The sequence below is a fragment of the Anneissia japonica genome, unplaced genomic scaffold, assembly GCF_011630105.1.
Source record: "Anneissia japonica isolate Jap-2015-1 unplaced genomic scaffold, ASM1163010v1 scaffold1642_len504882_cov181, whole genome shotgun sequence".
NCBI classification, from domain to species: Eukaryota; Metazoa; Echinodermata; class Crinoidea; order Comatulida; family Comatulidae; genus Anneissia; species Anneissia japonica.
This window is the reverse complement of record NW_022692852.1, coordinates 177,852-196,959: the sequence shown is the minus strand read 5'-3', so window position 1 is coordinate 196,959 and position 19,108 is coordinate 177,852. Positions and strand designations below refer to the sequence as shown.

Genomic DNA, 19,108 nt, shown 5'->3' with positions numbered 1-19,108 from the left:
AGTCCTAGATATTTTGTAACAATGTTTTATTGTAAGATTTTGGAATACATAAAGATAAATTACTGATTAACAGAGGCAATCACTATCCCTGAGCCTAGCAAACCTAATTTGTACAATTTGTATTATAATCAATTTAAAAAAAGTAAACATTCTTTAAAAATTTACTTTCCATCCTTGAATGTCTAAAAGTTTATTTAACATTTGGGGTATAGAAATTATACATCCATGTTTAACCAACATTCATTTGCACCATTTGTGTTAATACATACAGTACCTTGAAGACATTTACCACAATGCATTACATTTAATAGCATATAATAATTCAGTACTAAAAATAACACAGACCTAACTAATAACAATAGTAAAGATAATATAATAGTTGATGTTGCAGACACACATATGTATAAAGTATGACGCTATGTACATGCTGCATGAATGAGAGCATCACATGGCAGTGGGCTTATTTTAAACTGTCATGTGGATGGATTATTTAGATGCAAACCAATTGAGAAATAGGCTTGTAGGTTTTCAGCACCATTATGGTTTATGTTATTTCTATGCAAAAGTGTAATACGTACATACTGTAGTTGGTAATTAAAGGAAAGTATACTATAGTTGTTATATTATTTGCTCTCCAATTTGCGACCCCTTTAATTCTAAGACCCTTCTTAATTTAAGACCACTTCTTTTACTGTACAGTATCAATAATCTTGAATCTTATTAGAAACCAAACCCCAAGAAAATCCCATGTTTTCAGTTTCAATTGGAGGCCAAACTATATATGATTATTTTCTTTTACCATAATCAAATCTATTTACACAATGAAAAAAATAATAAATTAGTGAATTCATACAATTGTAACAGTTTACCGTCCATCCAAGACCCCCTCTGGGACCTGAAAATATAGTTTGCCCTAAATTGTTCATTGATAGTCTAAAGTCCGACACTCGATGTGTTGTACGGCGGTCATATAAACGTAATATATGCTGGTAACAATAGGGTCGTATAGACTCGGGATGTATACAACACTATTGTTAAGTGACCGCCACATATTGGTGTGCGTTTTCCTTAACAATAGTCGTCAATCTAAAGATGATATCCGTGGAATGAACATCAAAACTGTCAGTAAAGATCAGTTCAAATTAACTGATTTGTTAAAATAGAAAATTTTTCTCATTGCATCTACAAACCAAATGAATATTTTCAACTACAGTTTAAATATTAAGGGCAGCATAATGTATAGAGTAATAAGTCAAGGTTAATACCAACAAATACACACATTCATTTAAACAGCAAATCCAATGATATATTTACACTGTATTCTTATTTTACTTTTCTGATAGATTGAAATGTGTTTTTTTGTTTAATGTAAAAAAAGAACAAATAATTAAGCATGCTGTATCTAAATATTAAGTTGAATAAAACAATCTAACATCAGTTCGATTTTTGTTGATAATCTTTAAACATGCTTCTATATTTCACTTTAGTAAACAAATTAAATTAACAAACATCACTGTATCAATGTCTTTAAATACAGATACAGTATGGAAGAATATTATGAAAACAGCAGTTACAGTTTTAAGTTGAAAAAAAAAAGTTTTTGTAGAAACACTTTTTATCCACAAACACAAAGAATGTAAAAAAAAGCTATATAAACTATATAGCATTCTACATAATTCATACATAGACAGGGCAGCATTTGTACATCAAAACAGAACCAAACTTTAGTAGCAATACTAATGTATCTATTTTTTAACATTCAAATTTGTTCAGTCAACATGGAAGTAAAATATACTAGTTCCTAATTTTTCCATTTGCTTTTTATATTTTTAATAAACTCATAAAATATTTCCAGACTCGCTATGGTAATCTTTGGCGTTGAAAATTAGTAGTCTTTTGAATGTATGTATATGAGACATGTTCCCATGGAACTGGACAAAGGTTTTTAAAAAATGTATTTAATTAGCTTTTATAAATTATTGGGTTTAATAGTTTTTTTGTCAATTGAGCAACTAAAATTGAGGTATCAGTAGCACTACTGAGAAAATGTATTTAATTGGCTTCTTTAAATTATTGGGTTTAATTATTTTTGTTAATTGAGCAATTGAAATTGAGGTATTAGTATAAGCTGAGACAACTATATAATTATTATAGTTGTCTCAGGTATTAGCACTACTGAAAAAACAGCCTTGGACATTAGTATGCACCCTCCAATAGCATAGGATGACTGCACACTTAGTGAACAGTTAGCAACCAGTCTAAACATATTGCACATATAACTTTTGGTTTTAAATGTAGTTAAACATGTTCTGGTGAATGATACAGCAATCATACCATCTTAATTATTATTTTTTGAAAATATTTACTTGTGACTGTCCAGGTTTTGTTTGTATAAACTCACAGTATACGTATATGGATTCACTTTATCAAGCTATAATGAATATGAGTATCAACCAATTACTTACTGAATACAAGTACGAATGAAGATATAACAACAAAACGCTTGGAGTTACAAACAGCAGTCAAAAAATAAATATGTTCAAAGATCGTGCCAGATATTCATATGTTACTTGCAATATGTTCATGGCAATACAAGAATTGTACTTGTTTGGACTAATACAATAATTAACAATTATAACAATAACACTAACAGCCAAGAATAATAAAACAATAACAATATCAATAACAATATTAAGAATAATGACTGCTCTAGTTATTATTGTTATTATTACTGTCCTTATTCTAAATATTAATAACAATATTAAGAATAACAACAGTAATAATAACAACAATATTAACTAGAGCAGTCACTCCATGAGTGCATATCTCAGCCGTGCCTGAATACAGTATCAACAATACGCAGGCCGTGTATAATGAGTGAAACTGCAGCATACCCTCAATGAAATGATAGATATATAAATGAGAGAAGATATATTGGTATACTTGGGTTCAACTGCTAGCCACCATACAAGTACAGGGATTCATTTACATGGTATACGTGCATGTACAGGTATACCACTGAATAAATAAGTAACAACTGGTTATTTTGAAACTGTAGGATCTTGCATGTACCTCTTACAATGTAAAGCTTAGTGTTAGGTGTACGAGTGACAGCTGTTTTTGCTTTGTTTTCATTTTTACAGAGTAGCACGTTGTTCCAGATCACTGTTTCTACCATTTTTACTACCTGGGCGTAAGAGATTTTGGTGACATTTTTTTCGCCTATTTGACAATTTCTTTAATCTTTGTGACATCCCCCCCCCCCTCCAAATTTGTCCCTTGATAAGAATAAAGAGTTTTTTTCCCATCTCTGACAGGCTCAGGCCCAGAGAAATTCATCTCAATGCCCGTAATACTGTATTAGCATTCTTTGAGCAGAACTACTGTACTTAGTGTAGTGACAACAAACCAATGGTGTCACACAGGCAGCAGTATTCCACATTTATTTAAAAACTACAGACCATTAGCTGTGGTCTTTACAACACGTTTACGCATATTATATGGATGGCTGCATTCTGTCGTCCCATTGGATCCCTCCTGCAACCAAGATTCTACACCGTTGATAGGAGATTTTAACCAGCTACGAATCTTTCTTGGGCTTTTTTTTTTTGGATCCTGGAAAACAAATAAAGAAGTTAACAAAATCATGTGAAATCCCAAATTAGTAAGATCATGTAATGTTAATTAACCATTTTACTAAAAAAAAAGTAATATAATATTTCAAACATGATTAAGTTTGCTGATCACCTGTAATGAACACACACTCTCTGTACCATAATACTTTAACTAATATATCTAAAAACTAAATTAAAACAGTAACAATATAGACAACTTAAAAAAAAATTGAATATTATTTCTCTAACTTTACATTGAAGGTCGTTTTCCCGGTCGAAACAAGAAAAAATGAAACTGAATACAGCATACAGTTTCAAGCTAGGCGAGTTTCTAGCTAGGAGCAAAGGCTCCCACTGCCTCATCCTTGTCAAGATTTTAATGAGGATTGATACATACTTAATGAAACAGCATTACCTGTACACCTTCTTACTATGTCATTGACTATTCTTTCCTTAATTATTCCATTTTTTCCCCTTGAAAATTATCTTGTGAACAATGTGCATGGACTATGAAGCTGAGAACATGGCACCAACTTGGGCACAAACAAGTTGAACCCTTTTTGAATAATTTCATCTGTACCAGTGACAACCAGCCACAACTATGCTAGTTGTAAATGGTTCTTGGTTACACAAGAAAGTTGCCATCGGTCAAGCTCATTGCCATATATTTTAAGATATGAAAAACCGCAGAGAATTTTTTGGATGCTTGGAGTTCCTAACCAACTATTTTTTTTCTATATTATTCCTAACAATAATAAATACAAATAATCACAAGAAATACTAGTAGCAGCTTCAATCGATATTGGAAATAAAAGTTATCTTCAGGGATATTTTGAGATGACAGAGAAAGTTACAAAAAACCGTAATCTGACCATGAAAGGCAAATTCAATTTATTAAGTAAATGGTACTAAATAAGCAACAATAAGAAAATTAACAAATATAACAATAATAATTAAATATTGTTTTAAGGTTTGAATGGTGAAATAATATATATTTAATGCTTGTGGTGTACTGCAAGCATTAAATATAATTATAATAATTAAAAAAACAATATTATTTAAAACATTAAAGCATGAAATAAAAGTAACCTACATCAGGCTGGCATCGTCTTGCATACAGCACCATAAAATATAGACACACCATTGTAATTACCATCTAGTGAAAGGGGGAAAAAAAATTAATTGTTTCAAAATGCTATTGCTAAAACAAAATATTAAGATTCTCATTGTAAAGCTATTAAATATCTCACTTACCAAAACAACCAGCCATAACAATATTTTGTGAATGACAGTGTTAGCAAAAATGTGTACTCCAAATTTGAAGCATAGTAGGGCTTCAATCAACGTCACTGCACTGAAAATATTAACACAAAATAAAGAAATATTAAAATAACTGCTAATCACTATTTTACATTTTTATAAGATATCTCATAATGAAGTATAGATATTGTGCAAATCAACATTAAAGTACATTAGCATTATATAGAGTAATTATCTGTTAATCTTTGCTGAAGATTTTAATGATAAAATTGAAGTGTATTTACATACATTAACTAATTAAAATTACAGAATTATATTAGTGCCAATACATTGGTGTTCATAAATCATGAGAGAGTTGACGAATGCCTATACAAATAAACTTACAAGTAATAAACTTATAAGTATTTCAATTACTTACGTAAAAACCCAGAGTTGAGTTCCAACTCGTTTACAGGCTGGATCAGTTACAAAAGTATAATATTGTCTGAAAAAAAAGTTGATCGTATTTGTAAATAGATTTAAAAGAAAGCATGCATTAAAATTATGACTTGCTTTCAAAATTACATCATATTACAGAGATTTTAATGTGGTAGTTCTCTCTTTGGGACATTACCAAAGAGGGTGAGATAGAACGCAATATCAATAGTGTATGGAAAGAAATTAGTAAAATATAACAAAAGTATGAATGGGCTAAAATAAAACAACAAACCAAAATCAATATAATTTTAATCAATTGAACTCTTCATAATGAGGCACTTCAAATTGTCATTCATATGTGGATGTGTATAAGAGACAGTTATAGAACTGGGAGGTAAATACAGGTGGAAAATGCACACCTTAGTGTTGGTGTCACCATTAGAACAATGAGTATGATACGGATGACTGCAATGATGTGACTGTCCGGATAAACAAAGACGTGACGGAAGAAGAAAGTGTTCAACTCTGCAACCTGGTAAAGAAAAACAACATTAATGTAGACTCCTACAAAAACTCTTACTAAGAAATTATCATGTAATAATAATTAACTGTCATCAATAAGAGTCCATTTAATGGATCATATAAAGTTATTGCATTTAAATAAATACACATAAAGCTGGCATTAGCTATGAACATTACAATTAAAATTAATAAAATAACACTTGCAAGTATATAAAATAATACACTGGTAAAGCAGAGGGAAGATCGCTTGTGAATTTTTTTCTGGTACAATAAAATGTCAGGTAGGGCAAAACACCACAATGATATTTTCCCGACGCAAACTAACATCGATCTGCTGCTACTTGACGGTCGGATTCAACACTAGCCACTAAGCGCAGCTCGGTGGTCTAGTGTTTATGACACCAGACTAGTTATCTGGAGGTTGTGGGTTCGATTCCCACTCGAATCAATTTTTTTTGGTATAATAAAATGTCAGGTAGAGCAAACATCACTACTATATAGTGTTCATCATACCATAGTAACTATGACCAGGATGTAAACTGCAATAATTCTCATATAGGAGGAATTGGGATCCAGCCATCTAACATGAGTCCAACTTGCAGGCGTGAACTGCAACACAGCTCGTCTGATTTTACCAGAGGTAGACCGAATATCCCTAAGAAGTGTAAAAAAATAAATTTTCATAAACAATTTAAGATATCAATAATAATCACAACATAATAATAATAATAACAACAGCAACAGAAATGACAAAAATAATAATTAGCAACAAATGGCTATTCATGTACAGTATCAATAGCTAGGTGCCATACGAAATTAAAACACACCAGATTATAATCAAGCTAAGCAATGTTGGGTTGGTTGGTATGGAGTCCTGGGAACACCAGTTGCCGACTTGAGTTGAGTTTGAAACAGTGACGCTCAGGAAAGGCAGACAGATGAAAGTTCCAGATCACCTTGGTTACTAAATTGTACGGCTATGGCACCCGCCAGAAGGCCAGAAATAATAATTCTGGACATTTCTATAGCACCGGTGTCTACCATTTAGTAATCATGGTGGTTCTGCCACTTCGATTTGAAAATGAACAATGAAAAAAGAAACAAAATCAGGTTTGAAACTTGAGTAGACGGGGTCGTCAAGCCTGAATTTAGTCAGTGAACGGTTGGAAATCAGCCATTCATAAACTTGCAAGAGGTAGTTATTATTATGATCGGAGGTACTGTATGATTTGAAGAGATGAGACTTTAAACTAGATTTAAATGATGCTGGGCTCATCGATTCCCTGATAGGTATATGTAGCTTCTCCCAGATCATGGGTGCTGCGACAGAGAATGATCTAAAATGGCATTCTAAGTTTTAAATTTGAATGTAATTTATGGATTTAACATTCCATTATTTAAAACTCACTTGATGCTTTCCCAATGGAATTCTGTGATCTCAAGCTTCTTACAGATGGACATGCCAGCCCAGATGCCAAGGGCATTGCAGAAGAAGATATCCATAAGTATGGAGTCCCACCAGCATTCAGCAAAATTGGGCAGCAAATGTGCAAAGAAAACCTGGTAACAAAAGTTGATACAGTTAAATTTAAAGGAGCACTCTTTAGATTATAATAAACATACAAGTAATTTTTTAAGATTTAGTATGATTTTAAAAAAAGACATAATTCATTCAACCATAATCACTGAATGACTTGATGATCATTGGAAAAACCTGACCTGATGATCGTTAAATTAATATTGAATCTAAAATATCAATTTGACCCCCACAAATATATCGATATGAGTGTAACACAAATTTATGGATATTAAATTTCCCAATGCCATGTTCTCCTAATGCGGATTTGTCCGCATAATTAAGTGGTCCTTGATTGGAATTAAAATTCAGTCACAATAGCTGAGTATTTTAGCTATATTAAACATCAAAATTTACCAAACATGTACTATAACAAAATTCAATTAATGTAGACATTGAAAATTAATGGTGAAGAAACATGTGATGTAAATTTGATATTGAGAGAACGTAGGATGTGGATTCTCAACATAAATTCAACAAAATATTTAACTTATTTTAATGAGAAAATATACATCATTGTAATTACAGAAGATATCACACTTGGTAATTTACAGTTTTTTCAATCAATTGACTTGGTAGCTTCAAAGTGCATCTATATTATATTAAATACCCATTTTTCAAGACCAGTACTCAATAAGGCCATAGAATTTGTCTATTAAAAGATATCATCAATAGGGTACATTATAATCTGATTTCCTATGGCCATCACTCAAGAATCTGTATAAGAGTTTTTAGATTCCATTTTATCAAAACTATTTTATAATAATTTACTTTCAGGAAATTAAAATTGATCGATCAATAAATCATAACAATCTACATAGCACAAACATATTACAGTAAGTAGGTATTTTTACTTCAGCAGTGCTAAAATGAGGTTGATTCAAAGGCCAAGGATACTATTAGATTTATTGGATGCTCAGCTGGATAAAGGAACTGGCAGCCAAGGAAAATAATAATATATGGATCTACTTCATAGGGCATTACACAAACACTTAAATGCAGAAGAGCAAAATGAGAATAAGGCCCTGTCCACACTATCAAATGAGAATAAGGCCCTGTCCACACTATCAAATTTTATTTGACAAAAACATGTGACATGCCTAAATATGGTCATGATGACATCACATTATGACCATAGAGTACTACGTTGTTACGTCATGATGCCATGTGAGAAAGGTAATATAACAATAAACACAGAGAAAACAGAAACCTTCACTGTAGAAGCGGAGGGAAACAAGGACTGGAGAAAAATCAAATATCTAGGAAGCATACTAGACACTGAAAATGAAATAAAAAGACGAAAAGGACTAGCAATATTAACCACTTCCAAAAAATATGAACACATCTTAAGCCATAGACAAACATAAAGATATCAATCTGTCTCTTATACACATCTGATGTGTTTATACTCTTTGCTATAGAGTACTACGTTGTTACGTCACGATGCCATGTGATACTATTCTGTTGCTATCAGTGACCCAAAATGCAGTCAGCCGGATCCATTGTCTCCACTTAAAAACCATTGATTCAAATTTCTAACGTAATTATTAAGATGTTGTATCTTAATTTTTCATTGTAAATTTTAATTGATGATTAAAATGTGTGTTCGATAACTAATGTAGTGCAAGCTTTTGTGTTTTTAGTACATTTTGATTTGAATATTAGGTTTTAAAATGCCTATTCCAGAAAGCCTATTGTAAACCATTGAGATTATGAAGTCGTTCAGGCATAATGACCGCTTTAACAACATCTGGTTAATAACGAAGTTGTTGTGATATATGGGCATTCAACAGTTTTCATAAAATAAAATTTGATAGTCTGTACAGGCCTTTATGATAGCACAGCACTTTTGATATTTAAAATGTTTGGGAGAAACAGCTTTAAATGACATCAAAAAATTAAAAAGTTATTTGTATTTTTATATACTTGAGAAATTGCCTTCCACAGTTATTAGTGTGACAGTTTAGCCTTGCCTTTTTGCTAAGGCATGCCTCATATGGACAATTTCAGTACTTGATAAATTTCATATTTTCATTCATTACCTCTGTTATTTCCCATGTTACACTGATGACCCAACATAACCCATAATGCCTCAGCATCATGGCTTTTACGACCCAACCAACGAAATGACTAATTACAAACCAGTCCATCTGATGCCACAGCCGGTCTATGCTAAAATCCGAGCAGTTGGCTCCATACTCCTTCAAATCAATAAAAAACATAGAAATTTTAATTTTACATCAATACATCATTGAATGACTTAACATAATTAACATTATTAACAGCATTGAATACTAAAAAATGCTTAAGGACTGTACCGTAGTGTAACATATTCATTCGATCGCAGGAATATAAAAATGCAAAAACTATGGATAAAAATATAATATTTCAACTACAAATAATAAATATTCAACTGGCATGCTCCTAAAAATAAATAACAATAAACAGTATAATAAATATTGATAATATTAATATTATTTTTTAAGCAATAAAAACAAAGATATTATTTCTGCAGTGATATTTCAGCAAAAAAACCCCATAAATGGTATGTAATGTACCTACAAATAAACACTAATTGCAATAAATTTTGACAATAATATAAACTTACTATATTTTTAACAATAAAAACAAACATGTAAATAACGTAGTGGTGTTCCAGCAAAAAAAACCATTTAAATAGTATGCACCTAGAAATATTTTTAAGTATAATATTTTTAAGTATAAAATTAAGAAATGTCTTGTATAAGTGTTCATGATGTTTTCCGTACGGTGTTTATTGTGTTTTATGTATTCCATTCTGTAAGTGGCGGGCTCCCCACTGTCGAATGTGAATTAAAATAAAATAAAATAAATAAATAAATATCAATCAATAATAATAATAATAATAATAATTTAATAATAATAATAATTGCAATAAATATTGTGATTACCCTAATAACTGCACACAGTATCAACACAACCTCAGCAGAAATTTTTACTAAACCTTCAGTATGCAGACGATGTTGGAAACGTTACCACGGATAAAGAAGAAAACGATAAATTAATCAAAGAATTACCAAATAGAATAAAAGAAAGGTAATATAACAATAAACACAGAGAAAACAGAAACCTTCACTGTAGAAGCGGAGGGAAACAAGGACTGGAGAAAAATCAAATATCTAGGAAGCATACTAGACACTGAAAATGAAATAAAAAGACGAAAAGGACTAGCAATATTAACCACTTCCAAAAAATATGAACACATCTTAAGCCATAGACAAACGTAAAGATATCAATACTCAATACATTTGTATACCCCTACTTAATTTTAACAGTGAAATATGGACTGTAACAAAAAAAACTTGAAAATAGCATAAACATATTCCAAAGGAAATAAAGAATCCTAATAAACATCAAGATAAAAGACAGAAGAATAACATATGAACACATATACATGAAGATTTAAGAGAATGAAATAACCAAAATAATAGAAGACTTAACTGGCTGGGCCATCAAATTTCAGTCTTAATTTACATTTTTGTTTATGTTTAGGAATGTCTGAATTTAGTTAACCTAACGCTTCCGTATTATATTTATAAACCTTTATAACATATGTAAAGATGAGATTTTTCCAAGAACTGAAATTTTTCCGGGAATGGGGCTTTAAGATAAATATACTAATCTAAAACCCATAAATGACAAATATACTGATCTAAAAACCCATAAATAATACTACAAACACACTCACACATGATGATTATGAAAGGGCAAACTGGCGACCCAGCGTTGTAAGGATCATTGCTTGAATAAGCTAAATCAGCCCAGAGACGAAGAGAAGAATATTAACCTAATTGTTTTTTAAACAATAACAAGAAGATGTAAATAGTGATACATATGCTGTGGCTTCAATAAGGTGCTTTAATCAAAAAGATTTGTGTAAATTTGGGTAAAATTTGAAGTTCCTACAAGAACTACAACAAAACCTGGACCAAGAACCAATACCAAACCACTCTAAACCAAAAACCATTATTATGTACAGCAATACCAAATCAATTCGATTGTTTTATAAATGTATTCTTATTTATATTCTTATTAGTTATTCTTAATGTTTTCATATCCTTATTAGAAATGGGCCGGGTTTAAGTAGTTCGTCTATTGGCATAAATTACAATATCCTTGGGAATCCCCTTTACTGTCCTTCCTGCTTAATATTTTTTTGCTGGTAATAAATATGACTAACACACAACTCATGTTTCTTACTTTCTCCAGTGGCTGGTATGCTTGTAGGTCAGGGAATGCAAAACGAATCATTCTCATCACTGCCGAGTAGTTTTGAAATAGCATGAACACAAGTAATAGTAAATACATCACACTCACTCCTAAATAGTGGAGATAATACAGAAACAAACATTTCAGTATTCATATCATTTATGAGTAATAATTAACATTGAAACATAATATATTAACTGATACCATTTGAATTCAACCTTTTATATTCAGTATGTTAATACTGTACAGTATCTTTCTCTTTCTCTTCAGTATTTGTATCTTTTATGTGTACTGTACTGTAATAATGAACATTTAAAACACAATTTATATCCCAAATGAATTCTACTTTTTATTTCCAAATGTAAACAAAGTAAGGACTTACATGAATGCATTATAAAAATACATTTTTTGAGTATATATATCGACTAGAAAACACACCAATCACAATCCATGTTGTGGCCTTGTGCATGTGAATTTTACAACTATACAATGAAATTCCAAGAATTAAAAAAGCAACAAATAAGGAAACAATAGGGGAAAACTGGAGGGCACTCGGAGAGTGCATACCTCCACCCACATCATAATTCTCCTCAGTATAAATTTCCCAAGCATATTGTCCCCATAAAAAAAAAATAGGCTCCTTGGGATTTAAACCTGGGGCTGGTAATATGGAAAACACTCTCCTAACCAATACACCAAACCGTTTTCAAATATATCACTTTGAAATTAATAGTCATATATTTGTTTACATTTTACCGGCAAGCCCACACACATGTCCATACGGCAGACAGTTATACTTAAAAGTAGCTTTTCGATCATTGTGTCCTTGACCTTTGACCACGACCCTTCAATATTTAGTCACATTCAGATCTTTGGTAAAGGAACATTGTGGCCAAGTTTTACAAATTTCTGACAAAAAACTGTTTCAAAAAATCGTTTTTTTGTTGATTGTGACCTTGACCGTTGACCCTTACCCTTCAACGTTGAAATGCTTTGAGATCTTTGGTTATGGAACATTGTGACCAACTTTGACAAGTTTGTGATTAAAATTATGGGTTGTAGACAAATAAAATAAAAAAAATAGTTATTTGTTGCTTGTAACCTTCAAAATTTAATCAGCTCTAGATCCTAGGTAAAAGAACATTGTGAGAAATTTTGACCAATTTCTGATAAAAACTATGGGCTGTAAGCTGTTCACAACAAATATGCCGACAGACAAATAAACAAAAGAACGGGCAAAAACATAACCTCCTCCCAACTTCGTTGGCAGAAGTAATAAAGCAGGATTCAGAAAATCACTACATATACATTTCTATTTTTATTCAGTTCTACAAACATACCATAACAAATACAACATAAAATTAAAATTCATTTTAAACATTATTAGGGAAAAAAATGTTAAACAAATTATGTTAAATTTGATTGTTATTAAAAACTATATTCTCATACTCTAAGTTAATTACTTAGCATAAAAAACAGCTTGTACAGTATTCACAAAATCAGACTATAAAAAGTATCAGTATAATATAATAAATTTTCCTTACTGCAGTACAAATCCATATTAAATAACTACATAAATATTAAAGACACATATGGTGCTATAATACACCCTTCAAAGTTATAGTAAATAATAATAATAATAACAATAATAATAATAATAATAATAGTAATAATAATAGTAATAATAATAATAGTAATAGTAATAATAATAATAATAATATAGTTATAATAATAGTTATAGTTATACTGTAAATAAATTCACATACTATATCTACTGTACTATAATTTATTCAGAGAGTACTGGATGCATGTTCTTAAAGTAATTGCTGTCAGTAAAGAACCATAATGTATGAATATTTGATTTCCAAATAATTATGCCAACAGAATGCTAGACTCCTTGGGGACTCGTATGTAATTAAACAAATATAAAGTTTCATAAATTACAAATATCTAATTCATAGGAAAAAATGTGACATTATAATGCAAAGATCTTTCAAATTATTTGATTGCCAAAATAAATTAAAACCAAGATTAATGCTTGATGTACTTTAGCACCACAGACATAAGAAACGCCTCAGTTGCCATATGCAACAATTGTATTATAATGGCATAGGCTGTCGTGTCAACCTCGGGTCGCAGCCTATTTGCAGCAAAGATTAATACATAGTGTGAACTATTTCACAGGCCATCAAAAGTGCAAGATGGGCATAATGTTAATTAACTTATAAAGCACTTCAGGTTTAAAACATTACCTGATGCCTACACTTAGGATACTCCTACCCCATTGTTTTGTCATTAATCCAAAGGGGTTATGCAGGTAACGAGGAATTATATGAAGTTTCGAAGAATACAATTTGTAAATGAAGGAATATTTAGTGTCTGATTAAATTTCATGATGGTGAAGATTCTTAACCAAAAAAACATGTTGAAAAAAAATTATGATAAAACACCAACAAGTCAAAAATAACAAATAATTATTAGAAACAATTTAGCATGTATACAGATATAATTATAAAACGTAAACATGTTTCCAATACAATTAATTTTTGCACTTGTTTGATATGTTTTTTTACATTTTGGAATGTTTTGAATAGTCTGAGCACAAGCGTCTCTCTTAATCATTAATCTGCCAAAATAATCATGTTCAGATCAAATTTTGCATTTACAGCCAGGAAATTTAAATACTGGTACAGTATACTGAACATAATGCATTCGTGACAATTTATGGCAATAAGAATTATAGTAGCGTACAGTGTCCTTGCATGGTGTTCATATGAAAGAGTCCGGAAGTAATTAATAGATTCATTTAAAAATATCAAGATTATTCATTTATAGTTATCATTTAAATTTAAATACTGGTGTACTGAACGTAAAGCATTAGTGACTATTTATGGCAATAAAAATTACAGTACTGCACAGTGTCTTTGCATGGTTTTCATATGAAAGAGTCTGAAGTAATAATTAGATTCATTTAAAAATATCAAGATTATTCATTTTAAATAGTTATCATTTAAATTTAAATATTGGTATACTGAAAGTATTATGCATTCTTGACTATTTATGGCAATAAATCACAATCTGCATTTTACACCAAATTACTGCACAGCGTCTTTGTATGGTTTTCATATGAAAGAGTCTGGAAGTAATTAATAGATTCATTAAAAAATATCAAGATTATTCATTTTAAATAGTTATCATTTAAATTTAAATATTGGTATACTGAAAGTAATGCATTCTTGACTATTTATGGCAATAAAGCACAATCTGCATTTTACACCAAATTACTGCACAGTGTCTTTGCATGGTTTTCATATGAAAGAGTCTGGAAGTAATTAATAGATTCATTAAAAAATATCAAGATTATTCATTTATAGTTATCATTATTAGTAAATTTTATAATAAAATTAGATTACAAATTTCCCTCAAACATAATCAATTGAATTTAAGCACAAAAGAAATCTGCCAAATATTTTTTTTAAACAAAGGAAACTTTCCATTTCCTTTGTAAATATCATGTATCTTTTGCCTTAATTACAAGAGAGCTCTCATGTTTTAATTTAAATAAAAAAGAATCAATTATAAAGTCTGATTTAATAAGGATAGGTTTTGAATTACAGTTTAAATTATTATAATTATGATCTAACTAGACGAAGCAGTAGATTCATAGATTCACTTAAGAAAACCTATGCAATATGCACCCTTAAAGAAAATTGTATTTTGTTTGTAACTGATATTTATAGACAATTGTTTAATAATATAAATAATGATTCAAGGTACATAAGTAGTCGTTATCAAGGACACTTACAGTCGGCAAAGCATCTAATTTCAATTTACTTCATGTGGCTGAGTTCTTAAGTGCTCATCTACTGTGCTTAAGTATCCATTGTTCAAATCTCTGCAAATCTATAGTATTATTCAGACAAATCTTCCATAATATCAACCTGTTTATTAATAATTAATTTACATGCTGTAATAACCTTTTAACTCTGGAATTGTAATACTATCTTTAACCACAGCTATCCAGTAGGACCGTACCTACCTCATAGTTTATATAACTATTTAGTGATAAATGAAATACATATAAACTTACCAAATACAATTCTCCATACTGCTGGATGAGGTCTGGTAAATGGTCCTGATAAAAAAAATGTAATTTAGTGTTTAAGTTTGAATGTGAAAAGTGCTGTAAACCTTTATTTGTTTTTATTTTATTTAATACAATGTAATAATTATATCTACTGTACTGCATATTTTAACTTACTGTATTCTCAGTGTTTTAATATTTATCCTCCTTTGTAAAGATCATGTATCTTTTGTCTTAATTACAAGAGGGCTCTCATGTTTTAATTTAAATATAAAGTCTGATTTAATAAGGATAGGTTTTGAATTACAGTTTAAATTATTATAATTATGATCTAACTAGACGAAGCAGTAGATTCATAGATTCACTTAAGAAAACCTATGCAATATGCACCCTTAAAGAAAATTGTATTTTGTTTGTAACTGATATTTATAGACAATTGTTTAATAATATAAATAATGATTCAAGGTACATAAGTAGTCGTTATCAAGGACACTTACAGTCGGCAAAGCATCTAATTTCAATTTACTTCATGTGGCTGAGTTCTTAAGTGCTCATCTACTGTGCTTAAGTATCCATTGTTCAAATCTCTGCAAATCTATAGTATTATTCAGACAAATCTTCCATAATATCAACCTGTTTATTAATAATTAATTTACATGCTGTAATAACCTTTTAACTCTGGAATTGTAATACTATCTTTAACCACAGCTATCCAGTAGGACCGTACCTACCTCATAGTTTATATAACTATTTAGTGATAAATGAAATACATATAAACTTACCAAATACAATTCTCCATACTGCTGGATGAGGTCTGGTAAATGGTCCTGATAAAAAAAATGTAATTTAGTGTTTAAGTTTGAATGTGAAAAGTGCTGTAAACCTTTAATTGTTTTTATTTTATTTAATACAATGTAATAATTATATCTACTGTACTGCATATTTTAACTTACTGTATTCTCAGTGTTTTAATATTTATCAAAAAAAAAAAAAAAAACCAAAAAAAACATGCAAAAAAATTGATCAAATAATCTTGCTTCTTCGCATGATGAACTTCATGGATGACCGAACACAAATGCTGGAAATTCTATTAATGCCAGATTTTGCCTCAAGGAGTTTAGCTACTCTAGTTCGGTAATCTGATTGTAACAAAGCCTGCATATCATTTGAGGCTGAGAAAAATTATAGGAATATGGTAAAAGAAGAAGGTGCCAGGGCAAACAACTTCTACAATAGCTTCAAGAACATCTCATGGCAACACTACAAGAGTAGGCCTACAGTAGTCAGAACAGTAACTATCAGGCCTCTCAAAAATATATGATATTAGTATCCAGGTAATGCATGAGTAAAAAAAACAAAAAACATTTGTCTGTGACTCATTAAAACTTATGAAATTAACCATATTCATATTTACCGTTAGGAAAGGCAAGGAGACTTATGAGAAGAAAGAAAAATGCCACGCAGCAAAGTCCATTCCAGATATTCTGTTCCGAGTCATCCTCACTAGTTCTGCAAATCAAAAATTAAAACATAGTATTAGACCATGTATAGTAGCTTCACTTAAGGAAATGGATAAACATTCAATATCAACAATCATATATGGTTGCACAATTTTTTTTCATAGAATCACACTTCTAAACTCAAATACAACACCATTTTGGAAATATTTTTTTTAATCAGTGTACTGCACTAGTAAAAACTGTGAAATTGGATGTAAAGTAGAAGGTCAACTATACTTGATATGGGTCATACAGGGTTGTAGCTAATGAGGAGTAAGGGAAGGGATAGATATTTTGAGGGTGGGTGTGTGATAACATTGGTAAACTCTAGATAATATGAGTGGACTTTAAGGATGGAAAAGTGGGTTAATAAAGGGTGGGTGGAAGGCCATGAAATTAGCTTTAAACTGGGTGAAAACTTCAAGGCTGGGTGGCCCCGCCCACTATAACTACATCCCTGGTCATATTGTGATGGTAGCATAGGAAGTTCCACAATAGAAATGAAGATGATCTTTTAATTTACAATAAAAAATACAATTTTAAGTTGATGAAATTTAAATATGGCTTTACTAAATGTATGATTCAACAGAAATATTAAAAATTAGGCCCATACTAAATATTCAATTTTGCCATTCTAGCTAATAATTAATATCATAAAAAAATGTTTTGGAAATTAACTTTCTCATTTTGCGATAACATACAAACATATGTTCCAACCTTCCCAATTAGATCGGTATTCTTCCAAATTTTTATGCAATCCCGAATATAAATTCTTCCAAATTTTAGAAAAGAAACCAAAAAAAAAACCAGTTTATCAGTGGCTTTTTGGTACCAATAATACTCAGTGTAAATTTTTCCTTTGTTCACCGACAATGCGCAAACTGATGTTGGCATAAAAAGGGTTTCCGAGTGTTACTGACACCTACAACTGTAGAAAGATCAGAAAGAAAACAAACATGAAAACAAATTTTGAGGTGAAAAAAAATTTGGAGGTGGGGTTGGAAGGTGCACCTGCAGTCTCCTGATTTTAAAGTTCCAGGGGTTGTCTGTATAAATTAACTTCAGCATAGAAATTATTAAATAAAGAAAATGTGCACACTGATTTTTATACTGGATAATGAAAAAAAAAATTACAATAAAATCACTTTCGTCCAGTGACTGTCCCGGGAAAGTATAATTTTTCCCTGTAAAATTATGAAGGGCTAGCCTAGCTAGGACTAAATTAATTTCAACCAATACATACTGTATTAGGTTGGGGGTGCACCTGCAGTCTCCTGATTTTAAAGTTCCAGCAGGGGGGTTGTCTGTACAAATTAACTTCAGCATAGAAATTATTAAATAAAGAAAATGTGCACACTGATTTTTATACTGGATAATGAAAAAAATAATTACAATAAAAACACTTTCGTCCAATGACTGTCCCGGGGATAGTATAATTTTTCCCTGTAAAATTATGATGGACTAGGCTAGCTAGGACTAAATTAATTTCAACCAATACATACTGTATTAGGCATACTAGGCTACTCCTCCTAAGGCTATAGGCTAGAATATGCCCAGGCCTAGTCTAGTAGAGTCTAGGGTAGCCTATCCAAGCCTTGCTATACGGTCATCCCAATTGGCCCAAGAAGAAAAATTATTAGAGATGCCTACCGAGTAAATGCAAAAAACAGCGTTGCGAAAAAAGCACCAAATAATAGAGTGAGAGTATGAGGCTTGTAAAAGAATTCTAGTGTTATATCATCCACTTCTTGTTCATTTATAAGATGGAAATGATCACTGATTTCAGATGAAGTTCGCCTGTGCCCTTTCTTTGGTCGCCTCATCTCTCATGGGCGTACACACTCTACACGTCGCTGTTGTAAAATACAGTATGAATTACTGATCTTGC

General features: G+C 30.8%; 1 protein-coding gene across 2 annotated transcripts; it reads right to left on the bottom strand.

Moving 5' to 3' along the window:
• Nucleotides 1–9: 9 nt before the first annotated feature.
• LOC117100428 (phosphatidylserine synthase 1-like) lies at nucleotides 10–19,079 on the bottom strand. Of its 2 annotated transcripts, none has more exons than XM_033240110.1 (12): nucleotides 18,871–19,079; nucleotides 17,136–17,230; nucleotides 16,504–16,548; nucleotides 11,629–11,747; nucleotides 9,432–9,590; nucleotides 7,222–7,373; nucleotides 6,327–6,468; nucleotides 5,711–5,823; nucleotides 5,293–5,358; nucleotides 4,869–4,968; nucleotides 4,708–4,770; nucleotides 10–3,615 (listed from the first exon to the last, which is right to left on the bottom strand). In XM_033240110.1, exons 1-12 carry the CDS (start codon nucleotides 19,041–19,043, stop codon nucleotides 3,454–3,456), a joined length of 1,389 nt encoding a protein of 462 aa, XP_033096001.1. In that variant the 5' UTR covers nucleotides 19,044–19,079; the 3' UTR covers nucleotides 10–3,453. The 2 variants fall into 2 exon arrangements, with proteins under 2 accessions (XP_033096001.1, XP_033096002.1); XM_033240111.1 differs by lacking the exon at nucleotides 16,504–16,548 and adding an exon at nucleotides 15,728–15,772.
• Between the last annotated feature and the right edge of the window lie 29 nt (nucleotides 19,080–19,108).